Source organism: Nicotiana sylvestris, chromosome 3 (genome assembly GCF_000393655.2).
Source record: "Nicotiana sylvestris chromosome 3, ASM39365v2, whole genome shotgun sequence".
Taxonomy (NCBI): Eukaryota; Viridiplantae; Streptophyta; class Magnoliopsida; order Solanales; family Solanaceae; genus Nicotiana; species Nicotiana sylvestris.
Genome location: NC_091059.1, coordinates 183,361,280 through 183,375,006, shown reverse-complemented (window position 1 = coordinate 183,375,006; position 13,727 = coordinate 183,361,280). Strand labels below are relative to the sequence as shown.

The following is a 13,727-nucleotide window of genomic DNA, read 5'->3' as shown; positions in this document are numbered from 1 at the left end:
ACTTAAGCATAGTAGATGAAGTTTTGTTCTCTATTTGCTGAAGTTTTTGTTTGTAATTGCTGAAATTTTTGTTTTTGTAACTGACGAACTTCAACTCTAGAGCTGAAGTTTTTGTTTTGTAAATTGCAAACTTGTTTTGTAACTGGCAAACTTCAGCTCTAGAGCTGAAGTTTTTATTTTGTAATTGTCAAACTTCAGCTCTAGAGCTGAAGTTTTTGTTTGTAACTGGCGAACTTCAACTCTAGAGCTGAAGTTTTTGTTTGTAACTGGCGAACTTCAACTTTCTTATAGTTGAAGTTTTAACAGACTTTCCATATAAAAATTAGAGAAGAAGAACAAGATTCTTAACTGTACAAGAATGAAGTAGGAAAACATCAGCACTTAATTCACCCATAAGCTCAAAAGACATTTCATACAGTACAACATAATAACTTAAAGCATGAAATCTTTTTTGCTTTTTTTTTCTTGAGAAGGATGATTAGGATCAGTCTTCTTCTTTTCCATGTTGTTCAAGAGTACTTTTCTTGCTTCATAACTGTGTGCACAACAGACTAATAAAAAACCAAACCAATGAAACACATGATAAATCGAGCCATTATATTGTTACATCAATGTTAAGTTCCGGAGAGATATGGAGATCACTGGGAGAAGGAGGAGGAGAAAGGGGGCTGAAGTTGTTTAAAAAGTGGGTACGAATTAAAACTTTTTAAAAAAAATGGGTATAGGTTAAATGGGGGCGACCAAATAGGGCGCCCCGTGCAATTTTTACTCTTGAAGGTGAACCATAATAATCATTACTCGGCATATGGTGTAAGATATTGTTTGCAGCTCTTTTGCCTAATGCCACCCATCTCCGTAACAAGTATGCTAATTTGATATGCCAATCATTGCCTGCACCCAAAATGAGGCAATTATCAGGAAATTTTGTTAATCCAGTTCTCAACCACAACAAAATCCTAAACGAGAGTATAAAATTAAACAGGGGACCAAAATTTAGCAGCTTAATTAGTGCATTTGTAGATAGCAGGGATTTCAAAATTCTACTAATAAGGGAATGAAAGAGAACCAACAGGAAAACTAACAGGTTTGACAAGCTCTCCAGGGAGAAGTTATTGCCTCTGAAAGTAGGTAAGTTGTCGCCATGGGTCGAGTGTTTATAAGCTATAAAAAGAACCTTCACACCTCGACAAAAGCCAGTCGGGTTTAGTACACTGGGTTCAATCATATTTTTTGGCAGCATAACCATAGGATGGCAGGAGTTATCTTATGTTCCCTCGGTTAAACTATATTTATAAAATCCAGTGAGGGTGAGGTGCACTGCTGCATTGGATACAAAACCGCAAAACCACTCAAATATTACCAAGAATACAAGTACAAGGCATTATTTGCAGACGACATTGTTTTGATTGACGAGATGCGAGACGGTATTAACGCGAGGTTAGAGGTGTGGAGACAGACCCTGGAGTCTAAAGATTTCAAGCTGAGCAAAACCAAGACAGAATACTTGGAGTGTAGGTTTAGTGGTGCTACTCAGGGAGTGGAAGGAGAGGTGAGGCTGGATTCATAAGTCATCCCTAGAAGGGGGAGTTTTAAGTACCTTGGGTCTATTATATAAAGGGATGGGGAGTTAATGAAAATATCATACATCGTATTGGAGCGGGACAAGAAGTTACTACCAAAACTTAAAGGTATGTTTTATAGAGCGGTAATCAGACCGACTATGTTGTATGGGGTCGAGTATTGGCCAGCCAAGAGCTCTCACGTCCAGAAGATGAAGGTAGCAAGATGAGGATGTTGAGATGGATGTGCGGCTATACCAGATTAGATAGGATTCGGAATGAAGTTATTCGGGACAAGGTGGGTGTGGACCTTATTGAGAACAAGATGCGGGAAGCACGGCTTAGAAGGATTGGACACGTGAGGAGGAGAAGCACAGACGCTTCGATAAAGAGGTGTGAGATGTTGACATTGGAGGGCTTTAGGAGAGGTAGAGGTAGGCCAAAGAAGAGTTGGGATGAGGTGATGTGACGACCCGGCCGGTCGTCTTAAGAATTAACGCCCCGATCCCCTATTAACTGCTTTCCCCGTGTTTATTTCTGCTATTTTGATTTGCCAGCATGTTCGGTTTTGAGTTTCGGGGAGTTTTGGGACACTTAGTCCCTAAATGAGAGCTTAAGTGTTGGAAAGTTGATCGTAGTCGGAATAGTGTGAAGACGACCTCGGAATGGAATTCCGATGGTTCCGTTAGCTCCGTTGGGTGATTTCAGGCTTAGGGGTGTGATCGGATGGTGTTTTGGAGGTCTGTAGCTAATTTAGGCTTGAAATGTCAAAAGGTCGAATTTTGAAGTTTCTGGTTCGATAGTGAGATTTTGATCCGAGAGTCGGAATGGAATTCCGAAAGTTGGAGTAGCTCCGTAGTGCTGAATGTGACGTGTGTGCTTTAGGTGAGATTTTGCTTCGATGTTGTTTTAGGTGTTTCAAAGATTGGTATAAGTTTGGATAGTGGTATTAGAGTTGTTTGTGCTTTTGGCTGAGATCCCGGGGGCCTCGGGATGATTTCGGATGGTTGTTGGAAGAATTGGAAGTGGTTTAAAGCTGCTGATATCTGTCATAACCGCACCTGCGGTTGGGTCCCGCAGGTGTGGAGCTGCAGAAGCGGCGGAGAAATCGCAGAAGCGGAATTGGGGAGGATCAGCAGGGTCCGCAGATGCGGGAGACTTACCGCAGAAGCGGTACCGTATCTGCGAATGGGTAATCGCAGGTGCGGAAGTTGGTCTTTAAGTGAAAGGTCGCAGATGCGACCATGTCCTCACAGAAGCGGGACCGCAGATGAAGTCCCAGGGCCGCAGAAGCGGATTAACTAGGCAGAAACATATAAATACTTGCCTTCGCGAAATTTAGCTATTTTTCACCTCTTTTCAAACGGAAAGAACCTCGGGGAGCATTTTTCAAGAGGGATTTTCAGAGGAGTTCATTGGGGTAAAGTCTTTGGTCCCTAAACTCGTTATTGGAGTTATTTTTATCATTATAAGCATGAAAAATTAAGGAAAATCAGTGGTAATTTAGGGGTTAGGGCTTGACTAATTAGAGACCTTTAAGTGATGATTTGAGGGATCATTTGAGGTTCGATTTTGGTACTTTTGGTATGACTGAACTCGTGAGAGTGTGAGGTTTCTGAAAATGTAAATTTTACTCGATTCCGAGACGTGGGCCCGAGGAGCGTTTTGGTCATTTTACCTAATTTCGCGTATTAGCTTAGAATTTCTTTGTAGAATCAGTTACTTAAAGTGTTATTTACATTATGCAATTGAATTGAATAGATTTAGGTCATTTGGAGTAGAGTACTCGTGGCAAGAGCGTGGTTTCGGATTGATTTGAGCTGGTTCGAGGTAAGTGGCTTGGCTAGCCTTGTGTGGGGGACCTTCCCCTTAGGATTTGGTATATTTGATAATTGAAATGCCTTGTATGTGAGGTGACGAGTGCGTACTTGAGCTAATTGTTGAAAATCCGGTTTTCTTTAAGTAATTTTAATTGTGTTCCTTTTTCCTGTCTTATACTACTTGAAATTTAAGCCTATTGTTAGCCTAGAAGAGCATATTTAATTGACTTAATTGCTTACTAGCTTAACCTACCTTAATTGTATTACGTGAAGTATGTTAGGTTAGAATTACATGTTTACTTGGTATGAAATTGAGCTTAAATGAGTATTCATTGTGTTGTTGCTGCGTGTTTTACTTTGGGACTACGAGACGGCATCTCGGGAGATCCCCTGCACGTATTTATGATTTGAGCTGAGGTGCGGGATACCGAGAGATCCCTAGCACGGATACCAAGAGATCCTCAGGATACCGAGAGATCACTAGCACGTATATTGAGGATACCAAGAGATCCTCGGGATACCAAGAGATCCCTAGCATATATTGAGGATACCGAGAGATCCTCGGAAAACCAAGAGATCCCTGGCATATATTGAGGGTACTAAGAGATCCTCGAGATACTAAGAGATCCCCGGAATACTGAGAGATCCCCGGTTATTTCTTTGTGATTGTTTTGTCTCTGTTTCAGTTATTGAATTCCTTGTTTTCCTGTATTAAATTCTTATTGTTAGCTTTCAACTGTACTGCTTATCTTATACTGTCATACCTTATATTTTTATTTTATCTTAATAGGGCCCTGACTTTCCTCGTCACTACCCGACCGAGGTTAGGCTTGGCACTTACTGAGTACCATTGTGGTGTACTTATGCCTTTCTGGGCATGTTTTTCATGTGCAGATCCAGGTACTTTGACTCAGTCCTATCACCCTTAAGGCGAGGCGACTGCTCCAGAGACTTCGAGGTATATCTGACGCGTCCGCAGACCGAGTAGTCCCTTTCCATTCTATCTTGTAGTAATAACCCTTCTATTTTCTTCCGTTGTGTAAACATTCTGGAGTTAGAGCATTTTTATTATATTCGTAGCTTGTAATTCATGGGTTTCCGGGTTTTGAAAAAACTGTATTACTTTATGAGAGTTGGTACTGTATATGCCGAGTGGCACTTTCAAATGTTGTTTTTACACTATTTCTATTTAAAATTGTTTTCTTTCCGCAGTTTGGTTTATCTTCCGCATTTTAGGCTTACCTAGTTGTAGAGATTAGGTGTCGTCACGATGGTTCACGGAGGGCGAACCGGGGCCGTGACAGGTGATTAGGCATGAGATGACGCAACTACAGCTGATTGAGGACATGACCCGTGATAGGAAGGTGTGGGGGTCGAGGATTAGAATAGTAGGTTAGGTAGTCTAGATTATTCATACCGGTAGTGTTAGTACGTACTCTCTCATTTGGTTGGTAGTAGGCTTATTTGAATACCTATTTTTTTTAATTATTATTCTTTTTACATTTCGATCATATTACTATCTTGTTGTGTATGCTGCTTTTACATGATTTTTTGGTGTTGTCCCGTCTTCTTTCTTGTTATTATTGTGGTACCATGCTTGCCTGAGCCGAGGGTCTATTGGAAACAGCTTCTCTACCTCCACAAAGGTAGGGGTAAAGTCTACGTACACATTACCCTCCTCAGACCCTACTATATGGGATTATACTGAGTATGTTGTTGTTAATACAAGTACAAGACAAAGTCAGCAAGAAAAAATTACATATATCAGAACTCAAAAAACGAGGGATTGCGACTAAGCATCTCTTTTTTTTTGTCATGAATATGTTGTATGATGCAAAATATATCAAATCTTGGGAAAACAATAACACAGTCATGCAAAGATAATTGATCACCTAATAAAGTTATTCTTTTAGCTTTCTAGTCCCTATTCTTGATCACCTAATACCAGAACGGGTGGAGCTGGAGCAGTATAACTTTAAGCAACCAAACATGTTAATATGACCAAAATTTCATGTGTAATTTGAAAATATAATATGGCATGTCATTGTAGCTAGACTAACAACCTAGATTGCCATGAATCTTAGTAGAGCCCAGACATTCTTTTTATAGGTCCAAAAGAGTTATGATGACTCTCAAAATAGAACTGGAAGAGCACGACAGGCTAGGAGCTGGTGCATTAACAGGATAGTCAATTTACGATAGCAATGGCGGATAAGCCAGTTAATAATCTTATTTGGCCCCAAAGTACCTGGCATTTTCGGGGACTGACCCGCTTCCACTCTTGAATTAAAACATTGATACTCATAATTACCAAGGTTTTCAATATCATTTTTAAGAGTTATTCTTTTTCGGATTAGCTTTCTAGTGCCTATTCTTGATCACACCTAATACCAGAAAGGGTGGAGCAGTATAATTTGTGCAACCAAACATGTCAATATGACCAAAATTTTGTGTGTAATTTCAACATATAAATACTGCATGTCTTTGTATCTAGACTACCAACCTAGACTGACATGAATCTCAGTAAAGCCCCAACATTCTTAGCTCCGTAACGTGGCTAGGGTCAAGTTCCGGAACTTCTTTATCTAGCATTTCCCGATCTTCTACCACGTATTCCTGTCAATACAAAAATAAAAGTATAAGCAAATTAAACATTTAGGGATCATTTGGTTTGACGCACAAGAAAATTTTATCTCCATATAAATTCCATATTACTTATACATCGTTTGGTTTCTGATGAAGAAAACCTAAGCGGAGTTTAATAAAGAAAACCATGTATTAGTTATAAAGAGATTAAATTAGTTATGCAGGATGCAGAATTTAATATCGGTAACCAAACACTGCACTATAATTCCGGTATAACTTGTACGAGATGCATAGATGTATTAGCTATACGTGGATAAGAGGATCTAACTACATACTCTTACTGTCTTACATAACTACATAATTATCTGCCTATTATTATTCACCGCATAACTATTCATGCATTATTTCACCCATAACAATCCTTGCATTATTATTCACCATATAAACAATATCTACATAATAACTCTCACATAACTAGACCGCAAACCAAACGACCCCTAAATATTTCTTATTAAAACAAGGGGAGTACTCCCATAATGAAAGGTTAGATTGAAGAGGTGGAACTAAGATTATCCACAAATAAAATCCAGTGAGCATGAAAAGAAGCCCCTTATGAAGGTGAATTATATTCTCAAGGAAAGGGGCCTGACACTGCTCAACTTGCAAATTTTTCAATATTTCACTAACAGATGTTCGTCTCCAATTAGAAGGTGAAAGGAACAAGTCTATGTCTTAGCAGTAGATGCAAAACCTTTGTGAGTTCTTTTTTGGCAAGAACGTGATAATGACGTTCACTAATTCTCTGTCCACAAATTATTGCTATGAAGAAACCATAAAGCAACCCGACCAATATGATTGCCAAAACTGCAAAATTAAACCAAAGAAGACATATTAGTCGGTTAGTTAGTAAGGAGTTGGGAAGGTAAAGGCTCAAATCATTTTGAAGGCTCAAATCATTTTGAAGGCACAAATCTTGCACAGGAATATCTTCAATCCAGTAAACTTTATTGGAATGGCTGCAGTAGATGCACCAAATGAAGGACACATTTCCCTTTGTCACAGTCTTCTAGAAAACTAATTCTACTCCAAAAAAGATTCTGACGACTCAAATCTTCTGGTTGTAATTTTAAAAATTCAAGCATCTGAATCCTAATCTTATTGTCCTTTCCCTTGTTTCTCATAGACCACATCATACCATGCTTATTTTTCCTCCCCTAGAGCCGGTTGAGCTGAATGTTTAAATACACATAAAGCACATTACAGCGTCTCAGCATCAACCTCACATAAGGTTTAAATGTCAGGATATTGTATATTGCAATCAATGTATCCAGTCTCCAAGTATCTCCACACTGTTAAGGAAGGGGGTAAGAGGTATCTGTTTGCCTTTTCCATGTATATATGCATCAGCCAAGGAAATTATTCCCATCGTAGGTATCTTGGCAAATAACCATCGTTAATGGACAATCATCATGGAGAAATCAAAACCTACCTAAAAATAGAGCAGTGACAGCTTTCTTGAAAACAAAACAAAGAACAAATGCTAGCACCTTTTCCTTTCACCCCTCTTTCAGGTTTTGGACAATGAAGTTTCTCCCCTAATCGCCAAAATCAAATTCTTGTATTTTTTCCTCAGAATTTATTTTCCAAAAATACATGTAATGGTAGCTAAAGATGTTAATTCAGTTTGTTCTCCTAAACCCAATTCAAAACACTTACAACTTTTCTAGGAAAAAGAAACCAAAACCAAAACCAATCCTCCCACAACCAAATAGTTTCTAAACCAAACAACAAGGACTATACATTTAGAAACTTTGGATAGATGATCAGTGTTCAACACTGAATATATTATGACAAAAAGATACGCAACCAAGATGTGATTTGTGAACCCACAAGCATACGTTCAGTGGTTCACAAGTTTAAAAGAAGGTTAATGATGGATTAAGTCAGAAAATACCTGCCATTGTATAAAAGCCATATGGATGCTCTCGGTAGCCAAACATTTCCCTTAGTTCCTCCCCGTAAAATTTGTACACAAGTACTCCTAAGAATGCTACAATCTGTGAGAATTGTTCATTCAACAGTCAGTAGAGACAGTTACTGGAAACATTTTTTTTTATAAGGTAAAGATGACAGTTACTGGAAACATTTTTTTTTGTTGATAAGGTAAAGATTTTTATTAAACTGGTACCAAGATGGTACAGAAAAAAGGTACAAGACATATCTGCAGCTCTTACATCAGGCATACTACATGTTTCCCCCTAATAGGTACAAAAAATCCAAGTACTAATCCACCCTATCCAGAATTCCAGACTACTGCTATAACACCAAAAATACAGATTCTTTACTGGAAACAATTAATATGCATGGAAACAATTATATAAGATTGAAAAGCTGCAATTTTACAAACAAAAACTCAACGATTTATACATCCATTGGGCCCAAAGTTTAGCTTTTCTCCCTAGATTTTGTACATTACATGCTCAATGCAGATTCACTTCCAAGCTGTTTGGTACAGAGGACTCATATAACTGGTCCTAGCTGATTTGGTGGAAGCAAAATTGATTAATTGCTAGTGTAGAATCTTGTTATCATTTTTTGTCCATTAACTGAATCCCCAGGCCCTTTTAAATATATGAAAATTCACTGACATAAATCTAGCTGTATAGCATCCGAAGTGCTAGATGACACTTACATCAGATTCCAATATCTTCCTTACCAAATTTTAATAAAAATAGCAAAAAATTAGCTCAAGGCTTCACACAGCCTTAATTAAGTCATTAAGACTTTCAAAGCTCTCTTTCAAGTAAAAAAAGTGAAAAGACTCCGGAAATCTTGTGCTTGGCAGTAGCGTGAAGATCTTCTACTTTGAGAAATTTTTTTTTTTTTTTGATGACCGAGAAATCCGTCTGGGGCCGATCCTCTGGACTCTACTTTGAGAAACCTGATGGGGACTCTTGTAGAAGGGCCTCAATATCTTCTTGTGCATTATGGTAAAACCACCATCACAAGAATAGTAAGTTACTGACAGCAGCCCAGAAGAAAACATACTGACAGCATTGAAGATCCACCTTTGGACTAGTGAATTAAGGCGTTGAGCGTGTGGTAAATAAATACAAAGCTAGAAGAGCATAAACGAAAAGTATAGCTACATGCAACTTCGGTACAGATAAACCATAGCCAAGATACACCACTTTTCAACTATAAAACTGGTAGGAACATAAGACAGAATGAAAGATATGGCAACAGATTTATATCCATACCAACTGGACAATGAGAAAAATGAATGCATGATCTCTTGCCACAAGGAACTGGAATTTTAGCCTCAGCCACCAGCGATCAGGTGGGACATTTGCCCGTAATATGAACTTTGCCCTGCATTCAGTACAGTGAGCAAAAGCAAAGCCCTCCTGGAAAATGGAGCCGCAAACACATCAACAACATTAAGCCAAGAAGATGACAACAGGTCTCTTATACAAAGTATAACCATTTATGACAATTTGAAAGTATGTGATCCCTTTTTCTTCAAAGAACAATTTAGACTTTTAATGCAAAAAAGCAAACTCAAAGAATTAACGAGATGTCCATCGACCACTATTAGTATTGATCGAACACAACTGCTATGAGAAAGCAATAGGATTAAAATATATATGCATCTTCATGATAAAATCATGTAGCACCCCAATCTTGATTCTTGAAAAATAGGAAGAATTTCACCCAAAGTCTCACAATAGTTCAAATAATTCTAACTATCTCCACAAATTCACCGAGGGAATCATGAATAAAAGGGACTAAGTTAAAAGAGGAGAAGAGAGGAAAAAGTAATGAGGAAAAAGAAGAGAACCTCCTTTTACTGCTTGGGTTAAACTGGAAGGACTATGCAAACATGGAATTAACACTTTATGAGATTGTTTAATAGCTTCTTTCAATAGCATAAGTGCTAACGACCATAAAATACCCTGTCTCAGTTCAAGGGCTATAAAGCTAGATGAACACATACTAGTTCTTCACAATGGATAATTTGGGGGAATGCTTTCCAGATATTCTGTCAGGTTTCCAACGTAAACTGCTCTATGCATTGCTTCATGGTCTTTTTTATGTAAACTAATTGCAGAGCAGTCTGATTATAAAATTTATGTTATCCAATGGAATTTTAATTTCCGCTACTTTTAGGACATGGACACTAACTATTTAAAGATAACATGCAAAAGGTAATTCACCTTAGTTGATCTCCAGTTATCAAGACATGATCTATGGACATACTTTTGGGTTCCTTTACAGTGGCAGGGTGCAATCAGATCTTCTCCTGAAAATCAGTCACCAAACTTCCAGTTGTAAGTACAGTAAACAACAACAATTCTAAGTATATATGTAATTACAATCACGTAGCCGAAAAGATACTCTTTATCATTGAGAAATATATCTTCCTGAAGGTCTACAGATAACTAAGTGCATAATCAACACCTTCACTGTCCAGGCATATGCGACATTGGGATAGTTCTGCATGTGACAAAGATTGAATTCCGTCAACTCCAACACTTGACAGGTGACCAGCAGTCTCCAAACAATCCTCGCTCGATGTGATTTCAGTTGAAGGTGAAGTGTCCGCAGATTCCTCGACAATGGCAATATGAGATAAGATGGGCTCTATTTCCGAACTATCCACTACCAGACTGTCATTTGACACTATTCGCATCACGAAAAATCTTGACTCCAGATTAAGCTGTAAATCTCATCACGGGGGCTATTGTCCCTACAGACCATTTCAGCTGAGAGTGGGAAAACTGCAAAACGGTAAAATAACTGAGAAAACCAGGAATTTGAAGCCCACTTAAAATACACTGTCTTAGGTTCGCCTATTCAAAAACAGCAGCTAATCAAATAATGTTTACAATGCCAACGACACTCTGTAATGTGCAGGATAATATGATTGTTGCTAAAGGACCATCCACTTATTGCTAGAAATGCTTCATGAGCATTTTTGCAAGATGATCTTTTTGCCTAATTTACTTTGTTACCACTGAAATAAGCTTTACAAGACCATTTTTGTACAAAATTACCTCTGTAACTGCATGAAATTTGATAAGACTATCAGCTTAATACAAAGACCCCTGGTGATGATGAAGAAAAAATCATTCTCAGAAAGGCACTACATCTGACATCATACATTTTCAGTGAAATTTCACTCATTTTCAAACTTTTCGACCATCCAAGTGGTTCATATGTAGAATCAGAACTTTATATGCAAGGACAGCCTATATGGCGAAATGACTTATCAAGTTATTGTAGATGTATATTCTATCTTGTGACAAACATTATACTGTGTCAAGGAATTCATGTTTTAGTGGCAAGAAGAGATACATCAAAGAAAGGGAACCGTTGGCGCAACTGTAAAAAAGAGCAATATGTTATAGCACAATCTGTGAATTCATTTCACAAGGCCTCCGCACAATTAAAAAAACAAAAAGAAACAATGCTAATTCAAGTAGTGTAAGCATTCCCAATAAGTCAATGTAACAGCTGAGTGGTAGCAGGTGACTAGTGTCTTTCCAGATGAAAATGACGCATCAACCACAGCAACAGGTAACAACTCAATGTGGTGAATTAGTCCATCTCGTCATTATGATATTAATCAACTCTTTCTAACCAGTACGATCGATAGAGTAATAGGAGAGGGAACTTAAAAGAAATGACAAGGGGAAATTGAGAAAAAAACACAAATCATAACTAGCAAACCAAAAAGCCTATGTTGGGGGGTTGAGGTAGCACTAAGACAATAAGCTTTCTAGAAATTGAAAGATGATTCAGCCAATTCCTAGCACGTATACAATAAGCTTTCTATAAATTGAACCCTAACTCCGGAAGAAGTTAGGGAAAAGGTTGAATCAGGACGAAGTCTTGTTTTAAGCAGTGTTGAGCTACGAAACAAAATGAATCCGAACTATAAAGATGAAAAGTCGGTGTTCCGCAACGATGTAGAAGGAGAAGACTAACGGACCTGAAGGATGTTCGAGAGAAGTTGATGATGATCTGGAGATGCTTCAACGAAGACATTTGGCCAAGTTGACAATCTGATAATAATGGAGCGGATGAGCTTCGGAGGTTTTGCCGGCACAAGGAGATCGACACCTGGAAACAGGACACGACACGACACGACGGGACTTTCCAAATGGATTGTTTTTTCCTTTTACAGTTGTTGACCCTTACACATTGCTAAGGATATGTTTGGGAAACCTACCTTATGGTATGGGTTTATGCAATTTTGCAACTGCTCATATTGTAATTTGCTTCTTCCTTTTTTATTTTTTAGTTCTTTTTTTTTCCTCCTTTTTTTCTTTAATTGTTAAAAAAGATTTCGCATTTCCTAGCTTTCTTTTCAATCCATTGGTACAATTTTTTGTCTTAGAAAATATTTTTTAAACTCACATCTTGTTATTTTTTGTTATTCAAATAATGCAAAAATCATGATTTCATCTTATATTTATATGGTTTGGTAAAGATTTCAAATTCAAACTTAAAAATTTTATTAACTAGTTCAAGTGAATATTTATTTGGAAAATACTAATTATTCTTTACGATATTAGTAACTATTTTATAAATATTTAATAGTTATATTTTACAAATAAAAATATATAGTTTACATAATTGATAATAAATATTATTTAATATTATACACATATATATCTGTCACACACTAAAATTTTGTTTACATTTAATCTAAAAAATTACTTAAATTTTTATAATTAATTTTTATTTTAAATAAAAAGTATCTAATTATGAAATTATGCTTGTGCAGTCAAATATAGCTTTGACAGTTATATTGTAATTGTATTATAATAGATAAATATATTTATAATTATTATATTGGGCAAATATTACAATGTGTATTTAATTACTACCTCGGCAATTATACAAACGCACACTAAGTATTAATTTTGGTACACATATTCATGGTGTATTTCGATACAAAAAGGAACAATAATAAAAAAGCTCATAATAAATAGCTTTCAAAAGTTGGGGACGGGGGAAGGGGGGGGGGTCAAATGTGCCGTTTTGGCTATTTTTTTAATTAGTGTGTAAATTTTATGAGAATTTTAAAATATACAAAATGAATAAATGAAATGCAATTTACATGTCTAAATTAATTGAGGTAACGTTCGTTAACTTAAACTGGATTTGTAAAATGTAATTTTCTTTCATAACTTGTGATTGAGGAATACGAAGTATAAATCATAATCGAATACAAAATGGGGAGTTCGACATATAAATCGCAATTATGAATGCGACTTATAGGTGGCAATTATAATACGATGCGACTTATAGGTGACAATTATAATACGGTGCAACTTATAAATTGCAATGAAAAAATGAATGCGGGTATAAATCGCATTTGCAGAATGCGACATATAAATCGCATGGAAAAACCATTCACTGAACGCGACTTATGAATTCATAGCAACTTACAAATATTATACTCCCGCCATTTTAATTTATTAATTTTCTTTTTAGTCGTGCCAAAAAAGAATGGAATAAGCAAGGTTTTAGGGCATTGTTGGCTGTTGTTAGCCCTCCGCCACTTTGAGCTTGACTTGACAACGAGAGCGTTGTCATGAGGCAGCAAGAGTGTTGCAAGCTAGGTGCACGAGTAGCACCAAGGCAAAAAAGGAAACGGCCAAGCAAGTGATGGCCAAAGCTTTGACGGAGGCGAGGCAGCTTAGCAAGGGCTTGACAATGAGTTGCGGGCTGAGGGTTACACTTGATCATG

General features: G+C 37.3%; 1 protein-coding gene across 1 annotated transcript; it reads right to left on the bottom strand.

The window, feature by feature from the left end:
* Positions 1–364: 364 nt before the first annotated feature.
* On the bottom strand, positions 365–12,198 carry LOC104217952 (uncharacterized). Its single transcript, XM_009768310.2, has 8 exons — positions 11,961–12,198; positions 10,427–10,746; positions 10,183–10,268; positions 9,226–9,372; positions 7,920–8,022; positions 6,717–6,829; positions 5,883–5,995; positions 365–891 (listed from the first exon to the last, which is right to left on the bottom strand). The coding sequence occupies exons 2-7, from the start codon at positions 10,656–10,658 to the stop codon at positions 5,900–5,902; spliced, it is 777 nt and encodes a 258-aa protein (XP_009766612.1). The 5' UTR covers positions 10,659–10,746; positions 11,961–12,198; the 3' UTR covers positions 365–891; positions 5,883–5,899.
* Between the last annotated feature and the right edge of the window lie 1,529 nt (positions 12,199–13,727).